At 44.0% G+C, this 17,707-nt stretch overlaps 2 protein-coding genes across 4 annotated transcripts; one reads left to right on the forward strand and one right to left on the reverse strand.

Moving 5' to 3' along the window:
• Window positions 1-441: 441 nt before the first annotated feature.
• TMEM59 (transmembrane protein 59) lies at window positions 442-10,379 on the reverse strand. Of its 3 annotated transcripts, XM_074152016.1 has the most exons (8): window positions 10,169-10,379; window positions 6,377-6,482; window positions 4,178-4,272; window positions 3,834-3,986; window positions 3,484-3,568; window positions 3,084-3,168; window positions 2,160-2,268; window positions 442-1,427 (listed from the first exon to the last, which is right to left on the reverse strand). In XM_074152016.1, the coding sequence occupies exons 1-8, from the start codon at window positions 10,358-10,360 to the stop codon at window positions 1,272-1,274; spliced, it is 981 nt and encodes a 326-aa protein (XP_074008117.1). In that variant the 5' UTR covers window positions 10,361-10,379; the 3' UTR covers window positions 442-1,271. The 3 variants fall into 3 exon arrangements, with proteins under 3 accessions (XP_074008117.1, XP_074008119.1, XP_074008118.1); XM_074152018.1 differs by lacking the exons at window positions 4,178-4,272; window positions 6,377-6,482 and having other exon boundaries at window positions 10,169-10,255; XM_074152017.1 differs by lacking the exons at window positions 4,178-4,272; window positions 6,377-6,482; window positions 10,169-10,379 and having other exon boundaries at window positions 3,084-3,149; window positions 3,459-3,568; window positions 3,834-3,983.
• A 161-nt stretch (window positions 10,380-10,540) lies between these two features.
• TCEANC2 (transcription elongation factor A N-terminal and central domain containing 2) lies at window positions 10,541-17,225 on the forward strand. The gene is made up of 4 exons (XM_074152540.1): window positions 10,541-10,649; window positions 12,081-12,222; window positions 13,922-14,115; window positions 15,993-17,225. Exons 1-4 carry the CDS (start codon window positions 10,548-10,550, stop codon window positions 16,179-16,181), a joined length of 627 nt encoding a protein of 208 aa, XP_074008641.1. The 5' UTR covers window positions 10,541-10,547; the 3' UTR covers window positions 16,182-17,225.
• Window positions 17,226-17,707: the final 482 nt, after the last annotated feature.

The raw sequence follows: 17,707 nt of genomic DNA on the forward strand, positions 1-17,707 counted from the left end.
ACACCTCTCACCAGAATTAAAAACCTGAAAAGGTGTTGTTCGGTTGTTGGGTTTTTGTTTGTTTGTTTGTTTGTTTTAAATAATCAACAAAATATGACGATGGGTTGGAGATCCTGCATTCTAGCCAGCTTTCAAACACTTAGGGAGACTTTAAAATAACTCGCATACACCCCCAACTTGCCAACGCGATGGGAACCAGCACATAGTAACCTCCCCAAAGAACTGCAAAACAAAAAAAAAAGTATTAGGGACATTGTTAAATATCTGAGGGACACTGTTAGTTGTTGTTGTGTTAGTTGTTGTGTTAGTTGTTGTGTTAGTAAATCATACAGCAAAATCAGGTCACACTGCCCACGAGGGGAAGGCCACAGACAGGCTTTCATCCCGAATATGTTGTGGTCAATAATTAACCATAGCAAAAAGCTGTACAGCAAACGTTTTCTATACAGTCAATTTTATTTGCCTGTTCTCATTTCTCAGGAATCAACTTGTTTCTGTAAATGAAGTTACAAGACTAGAATAATTAATCAAGAACAGAAAGTAGAATTTCTTCGGAAAACACAGGCGCTAACTTTACAAGCAATTTAAGACTTAAAGGCTAAAGTTTGACAAAAAAATGTTTGACAAAATAATTGACCGTGCGATGTTCTCTGTGTGAAGGGATATGTCTGTAAGTTTTAACAAAGTTTCCATCTTTCACAAATGGAGTTCTAGCCTGCAGTACCTCACAAATGCTTTCCATCTTGGATATTGCCACACTGTAGAAAAAAAAAAATATAGTTCTGTTTTTGAAGACAGGATTGGTTGTGCATGGACATTAACAAATACAAAAATTCAGCAGATAATTTTATAATATTTTCTCTTAACTACAACAGAAAGTGCAACACTAAAAAGGCATCTCCTGCCTGCTTAAAATTTTCTTATACCTTTACAAAGCTAACTCTGAATGTACACGTTACGTCCTAGAACACACAAGTAAGTTTGAAAGTGTCATGGCAGAAGTATGGAAAGCACGCTTACAGCTTTTGTAAGCAAAAAGACATGGAGCAAACACCAGTGAAAAGTGATTATGTCTGGAAACAAACATAAATTCAAGATGTCTGAATCCTCACTACCAGTTGAAAACAAAAATCCCATGACATCTGTTGATTCTGTAACTTTATTTGCATTTAAAGACTGGCTGCTAAGCTTCTCGCCTGAAGAACCACCACAAACAATCAGGAGTTGCTAGCTCTGTAAGAATTAGTCTATTGGATCCAGCGGAGACCTATTTAAATAGCTGACTGAGCCAGATTGACTTTTGTAGGAAGAGGTCCTGCTTCTTCATGTTCCTCAGTCTTGCATCTCACCACAACAAGTGCAGAGGATGGGTATCTGTTCAGTTTTTGTTCATTCATGTATTCCAGATCTCCATAGATGCTCAGCTTCTGAAATACGTAAAAAATTTACTTTAAGAAAAAAAAACTCTCCGTACTGCAAATAAAATGCATTTAATTATGCAACTACATTCCTGGTTCCGATGGCTGCAGCCCTTCAACACAAGTGAACCCAGCCTTTCTGTAATGTCTGAAATTCATGGCTGGAACTGGATTTGAGTCCAAAAGAAACGTGTTAAATCTGCCAGAACAGCTCCTTCACTTTGCAAATACTGCAAGCCTTGCTTGCACTAGAAACACTAGTTCAGCCAGCTCCCCTCCGATCAGAGTCTCTGTGCTCCCCGGTAATACGCTGTCACTTCTGTTCTCACTATGGATCCTCCTGGATTAAACCCGTACTGGGTTCTACCTACACCATCCAACCCTCAGTCCAGCTTTATTCCCAGAGAAATTAGTAGCAGCCTCCATTTCTTAAGAGTAATCTGAAGGTTATTGAGAGAAGAGCGCTACAAACCAAAAGACATCATATCCAGGGTGTCTGAGTAAGGCTCAGAGCACCCATCAGCCACAGGAAGGAGCAAGAATTGTTCAGCTATAAAATGAACATTTAAATAACAAAATTGGTTTGTAACTGCAAAATAAATAAAAACAACAAAACCCCTACTCTTTCTAGTTGAACCTCCCCCCACATGTTTCTTAGTGTCTAGACAGCTGTTACAAAAGTAACGCAAAAGTAATATAATGAATAAATTCAAAATATTCTAAGTTATAAAACAGAGTTACCTCAGATGGAACATACTGTTCTACAGCTGTAGCTACAGTTGCGCAACAAATCCAGAGCAGCACCAACACCGAGAGGACGAGCGTAGTGGTTAAAATCCAACTGGAATTTCTGAAATGAAAAGAATGTTACTAGATTTCATATACTGAATACAAGACAATGGAACCTCTAAAAAGTTTGGCTCGATTTTGACTGCATTTCCTGCTGATTCATTAGTCTCTCGCTCTTCCAGCTACACAGCCCACTTCAGACTCCTGGGTACTCTAATGCCTATTTAGTATCTGATTTAAAAGACACAAAAGACTTGCTGGATTCTGTTTATTCAGCCCTAAGCATCCTCCCACTTACAACTGTAAAAACAGATTTTTCCTGTTACACATTTAGGATGCAATTCACTGATCCTTCATGTGTAAACTTTCAAGGAGAAAGTAATCAGAGTAAGGGAAAGACGAACCAACATGCTGATCTCCAGCAAAGCTTTAATAAAGCTATACTGGGTATTTTCAGCCTGAAACAAGACATAACAACATCCTTGATATCAGACAATCCCAAATCAAAATACAAAACAAGTGCTTTGCCCTGAAACATATCCAGAGCTAAAGAAAAGGCAAAACACAGTATTGATTAAACAGTTCATAGAATATACTCAAAAAACAGTGCAGGAAATTATGGACTTGATGTTCAACTGAAAAGGAAAGAAGAATCACAGAATAGTCTGCAATAGTTGGCAGATTCTGCAAATAACACGGGGCCAGCACAGACAAACAACAATCACAATCAGTCAGACAGGCAGCTTTAACTGCTGTGCATCCTGATCCTGACAGACTTGTAGCACGTTGAGACCCTACAACAGTTGTCACCACACACCCACAGGGAAGGCCATTATCCCCCCCTTACCAGGTATGGACCTTCTAGAACATACGTACATGGAAAGACACTTGAAAAAGCTGTCATTTTCTCGCTCTTCAAAAAGTCCTCGGTATGTCTGCGAGCTTCCTGGACGTAGGTCAGCTGAAATGCAACAGAAACAGCGGTAAGGGAAGCAATAAAAGTAAGAGAAAACCCAAATGCCACACAGTTTGTTTACAGAGTGCGTAAAAAGCAGCTTTTAAATGGCCCTAGCTTGCACGTTTCTATTTCCAGCAGAGTTTGGTTTCTACCACAGACTTTGCTAAGTGTACACAGTGCGGTCTACATGGCAAACACAATTATATTTTAGCTTTCTAAAAATTTGTTTTCATGTGCCACCTGCAACTTTTTTTTTTTTTTTTTGGCATGACAGGGAACGTTTGCATTTGTGCTTCCGAAGCACAACGAACAACTTACAGGCTGTTTTACTCAGCGACAAGGGTCCTCTTGTATCTCCAGTTTCCTGATCAAGCTGTGGAACATACTGTACTTCTGGCTTTGACTAAAACAAAATAAGGAATTAGGAGATCCTGCTAGCAGGCTTCCACCGATCTTGATACAGAAGTTAACCTTAAGACATGCACCATTCACCCAAGTTTGATCCCCCCCCCCTACCCCGCGCTGGTCCTAAAGGCAGAGAAATACTAGCAAAAACTAAACACTTCTGATAGTGCTCCATAGTCTCTTTTGTGACTGGAAGGAGCAGAGTTAAACAGTTAGCAGCCACAACACTTAGTTGCCTTAATCTCAATGAAAAAGGCAAGCACCTGGAATATGACAATTTTGCCATCGTCTGCTTGAAGGTAGAAAGTCCATGAGGATGTTATGAAGCTCTGAGCGGAATCCATCATGTCACTCCAGAATGATCTCACCAGCGTCAGAGGAAAGAGGAGATGAATTCTTGGCATCAGGGACATTAACTGCAAGCACAACATTAACATTTTCCATTTGTTTTTATATGAAAAGGACAGAAGCCATGTTCTTACTCACCCCGTGTCTAGATTTCAGTCCTTAGGAAGATTTATCTTCCATTTGAAGAAATTTAAAAAAGAGAAGACACGCTGAACAGAAAACAAGTAGGTGGTATTTGAAAAACATGTCAGCTACTTACTTGCTCTTGCCTTAACTCAGCAAATGGCAATTGGTTCTGGCATCCAAGATGGCAAGCATATTGTTCATCAGATTGGGAGTATGCTTCAGTACAGGCTGCAAGGAAGACATTCCCCAAATGAGAAGATAAATTCTGCATTTTAGTTAAGAAAACATTTTCAGTAGAAGTTGGATCAGAAATAAAGCAGCAGCTAAAAGATTGTCAATCCCATTTGCAGGGAAAGATGTGGCAATCGCTCCATGGGTAGCATTTGCTCTGGGGTCTAACGAAGGTTCAGGAATCAAAGCTTGGACAGAGGAGGTAGTTGAAATCTGTATGCAGTCAGAGCAACCGCTCAGCCACGTTACCCTGGAAAAACTCAGGGATGCAAGTTTTCATTGACCCTCCCACTACCACTATAGTTTTTCCTGTACATAACACATGAGTTTTTACCTCAGAGAATACAGTTGGAATCCTAAAAAGAATAGAGGGACCATGAGTGCATTAAATCCCTTAGAGGTGACAGCAGAAGTCATGGTATCACAGGAAAACCAAAGGAGCATTTTCCTGCTAGTGTGAGAACTACAGAAACTTCGCTGAAAGTATTACTGAATAATTTTTTTTAACGAAAAAATGAAGTCAACTTTTTGCTTTACAGAAAGCTTCTCTTAATTGTTCACTAGAGACCATAAAGACCAAGAAATCTAAATTATTCAGAGAGAATAATTTAGATTATTCTGCCCATGGAGATATTGGGCAGGCAATACACAGGCATAGCTCTGCCCCAAAGCTTAGATGGTCAACGTTGCACTACTACCTCAAATAAGACCCAAACCAAGTAGCAACACCTCTGTTTCCAGAGGAACAAATGAACCATTATAAAGGCTAATAACAGCATGGCATCAGCAGCTAAACGTTTGAGTGTGCAGCTCATTGCACCCGAACAGCAATTCTATGGTAAAACTACCACCAAACTCATGTTTGTAGGCAGAAAGAAGCATCAGAAGACAGAACTGAGCAAATCAGCCAAGACGGATCTTGCCAAGCACAGAATACTTAGTCAGGGCACCAACCAGTGTAACAGATTACAGAACATAAGCCAGCAAAAGACAACAGCCTCAGGAAGGAGTTAAACCAGAAAGTAAGCAACTGTTCAATTACCTCTACATGTGGTCTATTGCTACATTACTCCTTTTTTATGGCACTCTTTCATGTGTGGTTTGACAACTAGACTGACATACTTTATCACAGCTACACACGGTGTACAACAGACTAGAGCATTAGCCCATTTCTAGAGTTTTTAACGCAGTTTTGGAGCACATTAGTATCTTTGCATGTCAGGCTTTTTACTTGCATACCTTCTCTCAGAGAGAGCCACTAGCCCTCTTGTTTCTATGAGCTACTGAGAGGATAAAAGCCACCTTTAAGCACTGGCTTGGTGCTTAGTTGTATTGGAAATACAGACAGAGAGCTCCTACCTTTCCTGCTTTGGGTGATTACGTCCCACCTAATCTCTGAATAAAACTGTGAATCAGCTGTCTCAATATTATTAGATGAAAGTTCTATACAATTCCAAAACCACTATTAACTGGCCTATAATAATATTCATCTTCACTGTGAAATTTTTGCTCTAACACAGATAATCTGAGAGAATTAGTCACAAGTATTTAATGGCCTATTGCAAACAAAACACATACCTCATTCCCGAGAGTTTAGCTGTAGGTAAGCCTCAGGATGTAGCCTAGACCACAAGTTACAAGGCAGAGAGCACATTAAGATCTGTGTTCTTACTCTCTCTGAACAATTCAGTTGTATATACAAGTTCATCAGGAACTGTAAATGGCACTTGGAATTATTAAAGGAAAAGTGTTCATTTGACTGGATTATTTTCCCCAGCCATTTTGTGTTTTCTATGACAAACTGTTTATAGTAAAATGAATTATTTCTAATTTATTTACAGAGCCTGATGATACTTAAGAAATTCAGGAAAATAACAACACTAAGGATCAGGTAAGGAGAAACTTGCAGAGAACAGAAACTTTTCCCTAAGATTTTTTTTTTTTTTCATATCCTGTATATAAACTCTAAGTAGTTGTTAAACAAAACCAGAAAGCAACTGAAGTAATCCCACCTATTTAACACCACCCTTTCAGACCTTCCTGCTCTCCTCTGTGTTACGTCTCCACGTTAAAGGATGCTGAAGGAGCACTGAAGTCTTACCAGAGTCGCATTCCAGTTTGGTTCGATTCAAATCAATGCCATCGTCCACAAACTGACAAATGGAAAACAGTCTGCAGCCTCGCTGGCAGGCGTACAGTTCCTCTTCCTGGGAAGGCACAAGAAAAAGGCTTGCATCCCTCCATTCAAGAATAAATTGTCAGAAAACAAACAATTTTTTTTTTTTTTCCCTGAAGTGCTATAAAAAGCCACCCACCAGAGCACCATCCTCTTTCCCTCTGCTAGACCTAAAAGCCAACTACTAAACATGAGACTCTGGATCATCTGAAATAAAACCAAGCTACAGCTCTTTTCACACTGTAGCAGCAGCTACAACACAGTAACATTATTGATTTATTTCTAACAGAGCTCTTTATTCTGTAGCGGGACAGACCTGAAACAGCGAATTCTATTTTGTAATTCCAGTCCTACAACTCACAAGCAAAGTTGCACTGCAATTTTTTTTAGTAAGTGTCACTTTCAAAAATAAGAGATATGGCTGTAAAAGATTTAGTGACATTTAACCCTACAAAGAGTAGATAGGTTTCCATTTCAGAACTTACATAACAGAACCCAATAGGAGAGGACAAAAAAAAAAAAAAAAAAAAAAGACTATTTTATTTTTGACACTGTATTACAATGTATCTAACAGACTCTATTCAGAACTACAACAGAATTGTCAAAATAAGAGATTATCTTCTGACGCAGTAAAGCAGTTAACCAGGGTACCGGTAACTTGCCAAACCAGTTCCACAAACACATTTTTACATATTATATTGAACTGCAGTGAAAAGTTCTTCCTCTAAATTGGAGAGACGTGGATTTGACAGATGGACCGCTCGGTGGATAAGGAACCGGCTGGATGGCCGCACTGATTTGCGGTCAATGGTTCAATGTGCAAGTGGAAACCAGTGACAAGTGGTGTTCCTCAGGGGTCGGTACTGGGACCAGTGCTGTTTAACGTCTTTGTTGGTGACATGGACAGCGGGATTGAGTGCACCCTCGGCAAGTCTGCCAATGACACCAAGCCATGTGGAGCGATCGACACGCTGGAGGAAAGCACCCGCACCTGGGTCAGGGCAATCCCAAGCACAAATACAGGTTGGGCAGAGAACGGATTGAGAGCAGCCCTGAGGAAAAGGACTTGGGGGTGTTGGTTGATGACAAGGTCAGCATGAGCTGGCAATGTGCTCTCACAGCCCAGAAAGCCAACAGCATCCTGGGCTGCACCAAAAGAAGTGGGGCCAGCAGGCCAAAGGAGGTGATTCTGCTCCTCTGCTCCACTCTGGTGAGACCCCACCTGCAGTACTGTGTCCAGGTCTAGGGCCCCCAACATAAGAAGGACATGGATCTGTTGGAGTGAGTCCAGAGGAGGCCATGAAGATGGCAGAAGGCTGTAGCACCTCTCCTACAAAGACAGCCTGAGAGAGTTGGGGTTGTTCAGCCTGGAGAAGAGAAGGCTCTGGGGAGACCTTATAGCCCCTTACAGTACCTAAACAGGATACAGGAGAGATGGGGAGGGACTCTTTATCAGGGAATGGAGCAATAGGACAAGGGGTAATGGCTTTAAACCGAAAGAAGGGAGATTTAGATTAGCTATTGAGAAGAAATTCTTTCCTGTGAGTGTGATGAGACACTGGAAAAGGTTGCCAAGGGAAGCTGTGGATGCCCCATCCCTGGAGGTGTTCAAGGCCAGGCTGGATGGGGCTTTGAGCAACATGGTCTAGTGGGAGGTGTCCCTGCTCATGGCAGGGGCATCGGAACTCGATGGTCTTTAAGGTCCCTTCCAACCCAAACCATTCTGTGATTCCTCACTGCAACTATTAAACTTATGCAAATATAGAAAACCTACACCTAGTATTTCTTCTGTTCACAACACCACAGGGATGGACGCGCGCTTTCTACATACAGTGCTCTCCACGTGCAGAGCTAAAGACAGCCTCTATTATGTGAGCTGTCCCACTTATGATCCCACCCTCTCATGAATCAGGTGCCCATCAAAACCACTAAACACATAACCACTCAAATGACTCCAGCCAGTTGCTATACAAGTGGAAAATGGACTCTGAATTAATTTAACAAAAACCAAACACACCACACCTTCTGTATGACCTACTGTAAACGAACCGGCCATTGTTTGCCTCTGAGAGCACGAGTTCACATGCTTTAAAGGCACAAAAGTAGAAGACTGTAAATGTAAATTAAAACTCAACTCTAACGATGCTGACAAGGTGGCAAAGACAGTTATGCTGCTGCAGAAAACATGTTTGTAATTTGATATCCAGACAGAATTTGTTTTAGCAGACAGATTTCTAGAGCAGTATTTCATACAACTCTCAATAAAGCTTGTCTTACTTTCCACTGACAACTAAAACAATTTCCTTCAATTCAACTGCTAGTTTTGTGACAAATGGAACAAAGACTAAATATAAAGGAAGAGACAGGTGTATTATTTGACAGCTCCAACACCACACAACAAAGAATTTAAAAGCACAATAAAAATCACAGAACTATCAGCTTTCCCTGAACTTGAGTCCTTTAATAGAAACACAAGCATTGAGCCAAAACAGTAAGGAAATATATTAGCATGAAGTTTAGTCCTAATTTCTCAGGCTTAGTTATTTCTCCTATCATCACACAAAAGTATCAAAACATGCCATAAACACAGATGCCAGTTTACTTGTATTCCACACAACTCCCTGTTACTTCCCAGAGAGGGAAGTAGCAGCTAGAGTCACAAAATCTGATTTTTCACCTGAAAGAGACAAAGCCCTATTACCTAACATCGTCACTGCTTCCACTTGTCCACTGCCCTTGTGTAAAATTTCAAAGATGGGGTAAGAGCTCCCATCATTTAGAGTTCAACCTGCTACACAGCTGCAGCTGATAATGAAATATATTGCCATGAACCAGGAAAGACGAGATTTTTGGCAACAGATTTTCCAAATTCAAACCAGCAGTTAAAGGTTTACAAAGCACTGAACCAACAGCAAACTCTGCAGTATGAAATTAGATTCCCATTATACACTATTTCTGTACTTGAGATGAGAAAAATTCCATGCAAGTGAATCAAAACACAGGTTAAAGGTTCTGACAAGCTACTCATTTATCATCATTTATGCTTCATCTTTCAATATCCAAGTGTCACGCTAGCACCCTGACTCAGGATCCTTGGCCTGTCATGGACAGACACAGCATTGTTTTAGTGCCCACAAATATGAAGCAGCCCAAGTAAAATTACAGCTGCCTCTTTAGGAACAGGAGGGGAAAAAAAGCAGCTAAACTCCCCAAAACTACCCAGCACTAACAAATCTATACTTTGAAAAGCAGCATTTCTTTGGCAACCATCTATTTTCAAAATTAAGTATCTATCTTTAGAGAAGCCACTGCATTCCCTACTTTGAGGGGAACAAAAGCTTAAGCCAGATGAGAAACGCCACAGAAGGCCAGCAGCAGGCTGCTGACTGCTCCCAAGCACTGCGAGCATCAGCTTTCCTCCATATTTATGTTTACCTAAAGACACGTCTAACACCGCTTGAGCAAACACGGATGGGGACAAGCCTCGACAAGGGCTCCTGCCCGAGAAAACCCCAGGTATGTCCTGTCACTCTGGAGCACACGAAGGGGTTGCGGGGGGTGGAGAGAGGGGCAAGCGACAGGCTGGGAGATGGGGAGGCCGAGGCCGTGCTGCCCGCCAGCCCCTCAGCAGGGCTGCGGGGGGAGGGAAAAGGGGAGCGGGAAGGGGCCCAGCCCGGCCCGCCCCGCCGGGAGCCGTGAGGCAGGGCCCGCCCGTACCTTGGGGTAGGTGTGCAGGGAGTAGGTCAGCTGGCAGGCGCGGTGACACGACGCCGTGTTGCCCAGCACGGAGTCAAAGGCCTCGGACGAGGCGGCGGGCAACGGCCCGGCGGCCCGAGCGCTGCTGCTGCCACCCGCCAGCAGCGCCAGGGCGAGAGGTAAGCAGAGGAGACCGCCCCGCCGCGCCGCCATCTTCCTCCTCCCACAAACCCCCACTGACGGTGGGCCACTCTCGCGAGATTCAGCCCCTTCTCCTCCCCCGCGCGGTGTCTGCTGGGAGATGTAGTCCATGCCGCGGGGCCGCCCGGGCCACCCCACTGGGCTTCGCCTCCGGCGGGAACTACAGGGCGGAAAGGGCGGGGCAGCGGCTTCCGGGAGGATGGACCGGTTCGTGGTGCGGAGGGCCCGCGGTCCGGAGAGCCCCCGCCGGCCCGGCCCGGCCCCCCGCGCCTACCGGCAGGCCACCCTCGAGTCCCTTAAGGCAGGTCACCGGTGCTGGGGGATGGGGGGGGGAGTGGGAGGGGTAGTACGGCTCGCCTCGGCCTCCCGGGCCTGAGGGGGGGCTGTTTGCATCCCGCGGCACCGGGTGCTACTGCGGGGCTCGCTGCCGTCGAGGGCACGGGGCGAGGCCTTGCGCCGGGGCAGGACCGCGCTGCTCCCCAGAGGCTGTGTGCCAGGGCGGCGGGAGCACTCCGGGAGGAGCCAGGCGGGCCCTGAGGCGCCTCGGATAGAAGAAGGGGTGTGAGGCCTTCGTCAGGCCACCATCCTGCCTCTGCGCGGAGCTGAGCAGCGTGGGGTGACAGCGGGAGGAACGCTTTGTGAACTAATCCCAAACTGATGTCCTTTATGATCAGGGAAGGTGTGAAGCACGCCTTCCCAGCAGTCGCCCTGTACCCACCTAGGAACTCACCTCCGGTTCCAGTTCTTCACCGAAATCTCTGCCACGTTGAGGTGGCATCCTCACAGAGAGCAGGGGAGCCAAGTTAAAAAGGGGCAGAGGGCTCCACTGCATTGACAGGGGCTTCCTAAACCGAGATGGGTTATAACTTGGCTCCTTCCTGCCCATTTGGTGTGGCGTAGGGTCAGGCTGGCCACACAGTTGGCGTACAGCCAGGTGACAGCACCAGCTTCAATACTCCCAGCTGGCTCGCTTCTCTCCCCAGCAAGGAGAGCCCTTCACTCCCCTGCACAAGACCTGCGCAAGAACTGAGCCCCTTTTCACCACCTGTTTGCAGAAACACAACAGGGAAACATTTGCTGCACCAAACAGCTTATTAATATCAGGCAGAAAGCAAAAGACTGGTACAAAAAGCACCCCAACTGTCTGACCGTTGTTGAATCTTTATAAGATGCCTCACATCCGAAAAATGAGGCTTGCACTGTTTGCAGCCTGTTCTGTCAGGGTCTGTGGCAAAAATAGGGCAAAAACCATTGCATATGTCCAGTGTACTTGAGTTTGCGTTCATGTCCCCTAATACTTTGTTTCTGTCCCTGCTGATATTATTTTAAATTTAAAGCCAATCTGAGCAGGATTCAGATTCTGCCAGGCTGCTAGAGATAATAAGCTGGCTCCTGCTTACTCCCTTTTTCTATTAAGAGACATTTATACAATGGACTCCTTAAGTTCAAAACAATCTTCTTCTAGCAGGCATTTGCTGTTACGTGCCCTCAGTTTGGCAGACCAAGGTGAAGCATCTCGCTTTGCTTTCTAGTTATTTCAGTCTTGATTTGCAGTAGGCTGCTAACCTCAAGCAAGTAGCCATCATTCCAGGCCATCGTGTATTCTGTGCTCTGGTTCATACCATAATCAATAATTCATGTGTTGATAACATCCCCATTAGCTGAGATGAAGTCAGTGTCCTTATTTATAATAAGAATATTCCGCTTTCCTAATGGCTTTTCTATTTTCCAGAGAGTTGTGGTTGTGGAAGACATAAAACGATGGAAGTCTATGCTTGAGCTTCCTGGGCAACCCAAAGAGAATCTGATTGAAGCTTTGGAGGAGCTGAAGAAGAAAATACCTTCCAAGGAAGTGTTACTTTCAACAAAAATAGGTACATCTTGTGTGATTTAGACTGAAACTATTAGGTTGCCTTGTGTCTGTTTAGCTTGTCATTACAAAAGAGAGTAGCTTGCAAGGTTTTTAAGAAACAAGTATAGCTGCCAATAAAAAGGTGTTGATATCTAGCCTGCAGTTTTCAGAGCTTGCACTCAAAAAGTCAGCTCTCCTCTTAATTCCTCCCAGATTGCCTGCTTATTTCCAAATACTGCCTCACCCCTTCTGTGGTCAAATTTTTGAAGAGCTCTGCTTGGGCATCTGTGTGTTTTATTCCTCCCCCTATCTCTCAGGGGCATGGCAGAGTGCTCTCTTGCCATCTGAGACGTGGCTCACCTATTTGACCTGGCTCAATGCTCTCAACAGGCGAGAAATTCTCTACGGATTGCCCCAAAACTGCTTACTGCATCCTCCTGCTGAGAAATCCCCAAGCAGAGGGGCAGCTCCATGCCACTGACATATCCCGATGCCTGGCTCTTTTCCACAGGACGTGGGGGAGGGACAACCAGACCACATGGTCCCTGCCTTTCCCGTCTATGGAGAGTATCCTGGCGTGAGAGACGGTCGTGCTGGCCTTTGTTTGCCACCTCAGCAGCTGGATCTCTATTCAAAAACCCCTCCTTGCCTTAGAAAGGGCGATGAGATCTGCCCTTTTCCCCTTACATTGTCATTTCATTTGCCGTGTTCAGCTTTTTCAGTCTTTTCCTGAGATGTTTTTTTTCCCCCAAGTGCCTGCCTGAACGCGGCAGGGCTGGAAGAGCGACCGAAGCCTAACAGTGACATCTCCTGGCCAACAGCGCTAGTGGTCAGAGACAAATACCTCGCTGGAAGAAGGTCCCTTTTGTCTCCTTGCAGAGGAAAGCCTCCTTTGCTCTTGCAGGTCCTGTCCATTGGAAAGGTTCTGCTTGGAGTCACCATGGTATTTGTGTGTTAAAATGCTATAGTTGTCACCAGCCACATCTGTTTCCTTAAAGGGGTTTTCGGTTCAAACCCAGCATCCTTTGTAGGCCAAATCTTACAGGATTTCACCAGATCTCGTGTCTGTGTAGAAAATTAATGTAGCCCTCTATTACCTAGGTGTCGCTCCACACCTTGGTGACTTGGGAAGGTAATTTTCATATGTATAGGTCAATTCCTTGCTAATTGCTCAGGCGAAAAAATCACTGCAGAAGTCAAGAAGTGAGAACTTTGGGCTTAATTACACAGAATCACAGAATGATATGGGGTTGGAGGGGACCTCTGGAGATCATCTAGTCCAATCCCCCTGCAAGTCCACCTAGAGTAGGTTGCACAGGAACGTGTCCAGGTGGGTTTTGAATGTCTCCAGAGAAGGAGGCTCCACCACCTCCCTGGGCAGCCTGTTCCAGTGCTCTGCCACCCTCAAAGTGAAGAAGTTCCTCCTCATGTTTAGATGGAACTTCTTGTGTTCAAGTTTGTGCCCGTTTCCTCTTGTCCTGTCACTGGGCACCACTGAAAAAAGACTGGCCCCAAGCCAGTTCCTAATATATAAAAAAATATAAAATATAATATTAAAGCCAATTCCTAATAATTATATATTTGTATCAATGCTCTGGTTGTTTTGCTGACACTGCCTGAGTTAAAAACGTGTGTGGCAGCTTAGCACCAATGTGATTTGACCGGTGTCCGTTATATTTTATCTGCCTACCAAACCTGAAGGAGCTGCTGCTGTTTTCCAGGTCACACAGTGAATAAGATGCGCAAACATTCCGATCACGATGTGGCCAGCCTCGCCAAAGATATTTACACGGAGTGGCGAACTTTCATCAAAGACCATTCAAACAAGCCCTCAATAGAGGTCAGGAGCGATCCCAAGACCGAGGCTTTCAGAAAGAATGCACGGAAGCTGCTTTGTAAAGCCCTGGATTTAGAGGTAGCGTTCAGATCCATTTGTCTCTGGCTCAAAGAGTTATTTCTTGTAGGAACAAGTTAAACAGACTTCTTTCAGCCATAGCTACAGTGAAGCGGGTCCTGCCTGCAGAGTGGGGACGAGGACAAATGATCTGATCCTATTTTCAATGATTCACTGCACGTCCCTCTTTATAAGTAGCTTTGCTTTCAAGGTAGATAATTTTTTTTTTTATTGCTAACCAAGTAACCCTGCTAATTGTAAGTGGGGTGTATTTGCTCTCATTTATATAACCAGCCAACAGAACAGTTGTGAATCTGCTGCAGTTGGGCTGTACAACGGAAGGAGGAAGTTAATAGAACAGAAAGTTTTTCCTATGACTTAACAGCTGTGAAAGCAACACTGGGACCTTTTGGTTGTTTCATATTTAAGTAATTAAACATTTGTAAATTTAAATCTATTGCAAAAACAGAGAGGCAAGGTTGACAGTATATAAAGTGGTGATAAATACCAGATCCCTCAGGTATCTTTAGGTAAATGAACAGGGCTTTGCTGTAAGGCTTAATGACTAGTTTGCTTGGTCTATGAAATGCCATAATAATTATCCTTTTTTAATTTATTCATTAATTATCCTTTAAATGGCAAGTCAAGTGGTAAGCACTCAAGAGTTTCAAAGCTTAGGTGTTTGCTAGCTATGAGAACAACCTTTCCAACTTCCAGTCCATCCGGACTGAGGCAGGGCAAAAGGATGGTTTGCTGTGGAAACAGAAAAGTGGGAAGAAAGGTGGGAGCTCACCTTTTCCAGGCTGCTGGGTCAAGCTTGCTTCTTGGATAGCAGATCTGTGCACGGTGATAAGACTGGTAGTAAAGCCTGGACCTATGGGACATAAAGGCTGTGGTACCACCCTAAAACGAGTAGCTTTGGGTAAAGCAGAATTGCTTTTGAACAGGACTCACCTGAAAGCGCAGCAAGGAAAAATACCCTTCTAGCTTGCAGCTACCACTGTATGCACAAGTAGAGCTTACAGCAGCTGGTGAACAGCATATATAGGCAGGGGAGCCACAGAGGTCCAGCAAACAGGGAGTAGGGACACCTGAGAGGCTGACAAAAAGGAGAAGGGAAGGTGGGGGCTGAATGGATCCAAGGGGCTTCTAGTGCTGCCCAACAAAAGGGCAATTTAGTGATGGGTAGCAAAAAAAGAGTGGACAAAGGACTTGAAGAAATACTGCTTGGCAGGCTGGAATCTCCTGCATGCAAAGCACGGGAGATTCCCCACCACAAAAGGCAGAAGTGAAATTAAAACCATTTCTTGATGGGTGGGGGATTTTTTTTTTCTAAGCTGTGCTAAATTACAGGTTTTGGCACATGTTGAAGCAATAACTACATAATTAACATTTAGCAAATCCCTTTCTGCATTCTTAATTACACCTCCTTCTACACACAGAGAGCCCACATTTCCCTTTATAGCACCAGGCAGAGATTGCCAAGTGTTTGGCATGTCTTAGAGTTGCTGTTGGAATCAAGTTTAAAATAGTATCCAAGGTACTTTATATCAGCAAGATCAAAAAGTGAGCTTTACGGAGACAGTACAACGTAGCTTATAATTGCAGTTGAGCTTGATACCCAAAGCTAGTTGCAGATTAGTTTCCTGTTGTGATGGCAAGTACTGCCACCCAGCTGGAGACGTGGATATGTTCCCTGCTACTGACCACGTTGCCTTGTTCCTTAATTGCTAGGGTGGAATTAAATTGCTCTTCCTGTTACACTTGTGATGGGAAGTAGATTTCCTTGAATCTAAGCTGATTAATGAAGAAACACCGAGAAGCACCAAACTCCAATTTCAATCAGTTGGTCTCCTTATTAAATGTAAAGATCTAATTTTATACTTTGCTGTTTTCAGATTGATCACCCACTGGCTGAAAATATTGAGCGAGAAGCTTTTCATCTCTCTTCCCGTCTCATTAGCGCACCGTATCGCAGAATGGTGCGAGCTCTTGTCTTCTCATTAAAGCACAAACCTGAAATCCGAGCAGAAGTCAAGACTGGCACACTCACCGTCTCTGCGTTTGTACAGAGCCATAAAAAGTGAGGTGTCGTGCTCGATCCTGAGGGAGAACTTCACGTGCCTACGTCTCTGTGGAAGTGGGAGCCCTCTCTGTTGTGAGGAGAGTGCAGAAGTGCTGACAGTGCGATTCACTCGACACCACTCCATGAACAGGGCTGCTGAAGACAAAAACTACTAGTGATGAAAATGGTGCTGTAAATCTGACTTGGTGGAAATCCATGTGGGCTTGTTGCAAGAAAAGTTTCTTCTCTGCTGTATGTTTTCCTGCTACAAAACCATCCTTGCTGACTCACCTGTTTCTCATTTCTGCCCCTTTGTCATACCTCAGATTAGCTCTATCCCTGATGTAGATCTTCAGGTGGCATCAGCTGAATCACGTAAAGGAGCATCTCCATGCTGTGCTGGTAGGAAATACTGGGAATTCAGTATCCTACTGGATAACTGCAAACTCTAGTTAACCCTAAGTCAGCCACATCCGCTGTAGCTGGGCCCTACCTGCGGCAAGAGCTGGCTGTTTTGCCAAACCAGGTGATTGCCCTTTGCTGCCTTTCGGAGTTGGATGCAAAATGGGTCTCAATAGCTTGGTAGCCACCATTCCATAGACGCAGTCATCCCACAGCTGTGGGCATTTTCTGAAGCCCTGGGGTGAAAATTGAAATGCCCTGGAGTATAGGTGCTATCTGATGCCTCTGCTGTTTAATGAGCAGCACACTCAGACTTCCATACCTCACTCATAATTTAAATGTGGTGCTTGTTCTTACTGTAACGTGAAAAAAACCTTGAAATGAATTTTCTAAATAAAATTAGATTTTAAGCAAAACTCTCCTTTTAAAGGCTTTTTTTTTCCTCCAAAAGGAACACGGTTCAGAATGATTGTGTGAACAAATTTAAGCAACAAACTATTGCTTTAATTCCTTCTAGTTATTAAAAACTGGAAATCTTGCCTCTCATATTTGCTCTGCTTTCTTTAGTGCCACAAGTCATCTTGTTCTCCATAAGCTATTATTAAAGCTGTGACAGGCACAGTGTTTCTCTACTGGTAGGTAATAAAGTGCTCTCTGTTCTCTGTGTCTGTGTGTATGTACGCTGTAGACTGGCCACAAACCTTTTTCTGAATTACCGCTGTAGACAGAACCAAATACGGGGATGAGTGAAACCCGCCTATTCACAGACATGGGAATTGAAGTCTTAATATGCCATAAAGAAGCATCTTTTGATCAGTCGTGGTCACCGCTCTTATTTCAGAAGAGTCACTTAAGGACAAATAATTCAGTGGGAAAACTATGAATTAGTCTTTATTCAGATCTTTGCATGACCGACTGTCATTATGTGGACCTGCTAAATCTTTTTCTTTTTTTCTTCTGTGGACACTAGAAGCTAAAGAAACACCCAAAACTTACCTGAGGTGTTGAACTCTGTGCATTTAATTAGATAATCTCAGGTTCTTTTTAAAACACCTAAACCCTGTCTTGTTTGCTTGGGCCAGTGCAAGATGGTTGTGGTTTGTTTTTGTTTTTTTAATGTACACATCGTGAAGGTATCTCCAAACA

This window comes from Numenius arquata, chromosome 8 (assembly GCF_964106895.1).
Source record: "Numenius arquata chromosome 8, bNumArq3.hap1.1, whole genome shotgun sequence".
Classification (NCBI taxonomy): domain Eukaryota; kingdom Metazoa; phylum Chordata; class Aves; order Charadriiformes; family Scolopacidae; genus Numenius; species Numenius arquata.

Coding starts and splice junctions, on each gene's coding strand:
- TMEM59 (XM_074152016.1), bottom strand. CDS start 10,360: ATGGCGGCGCGGCGGGGCGGTCTCCTCTGCTTACCTCTCGCCCTGGCG. Junction 4,273..6,376: donor CAAACTGGAATGCGACTCTG/GTAAGACTTCAG, acceptor TCTTCCTTGCAG/CCTGTACTGAAGCATACTCC. Junction 3,987..4,177: donor CTGAGTTAAGGCAAGAGCAA/GTAAGTAGCTGA, acceptor TTGTGCTTGCAG/TTAATGTCCCTGATGCCAAG.
- TCEANC2 (XM_074152540.1), top strand. CDS start 10,548: ATGGACCGGTTCGTGGTGCGGAGGGCCCGCGGTCCGGAGAGCCCCCGC. Junction 10,650..12,080: donor CCACCCTCGAGTCCCTTAAG/GCAGGTCACCGG, acceptor TCTATTTTCCAG/AGAGTTGTGGTTGTGGAAGA. Junction 14,116..15,992: donor GTAAAGCCCTGGATTTAGAG/GTAGCGTTCAGA, acceptor TGCTGTTTTCAG/ATTGATCACCCACTGGCTGA.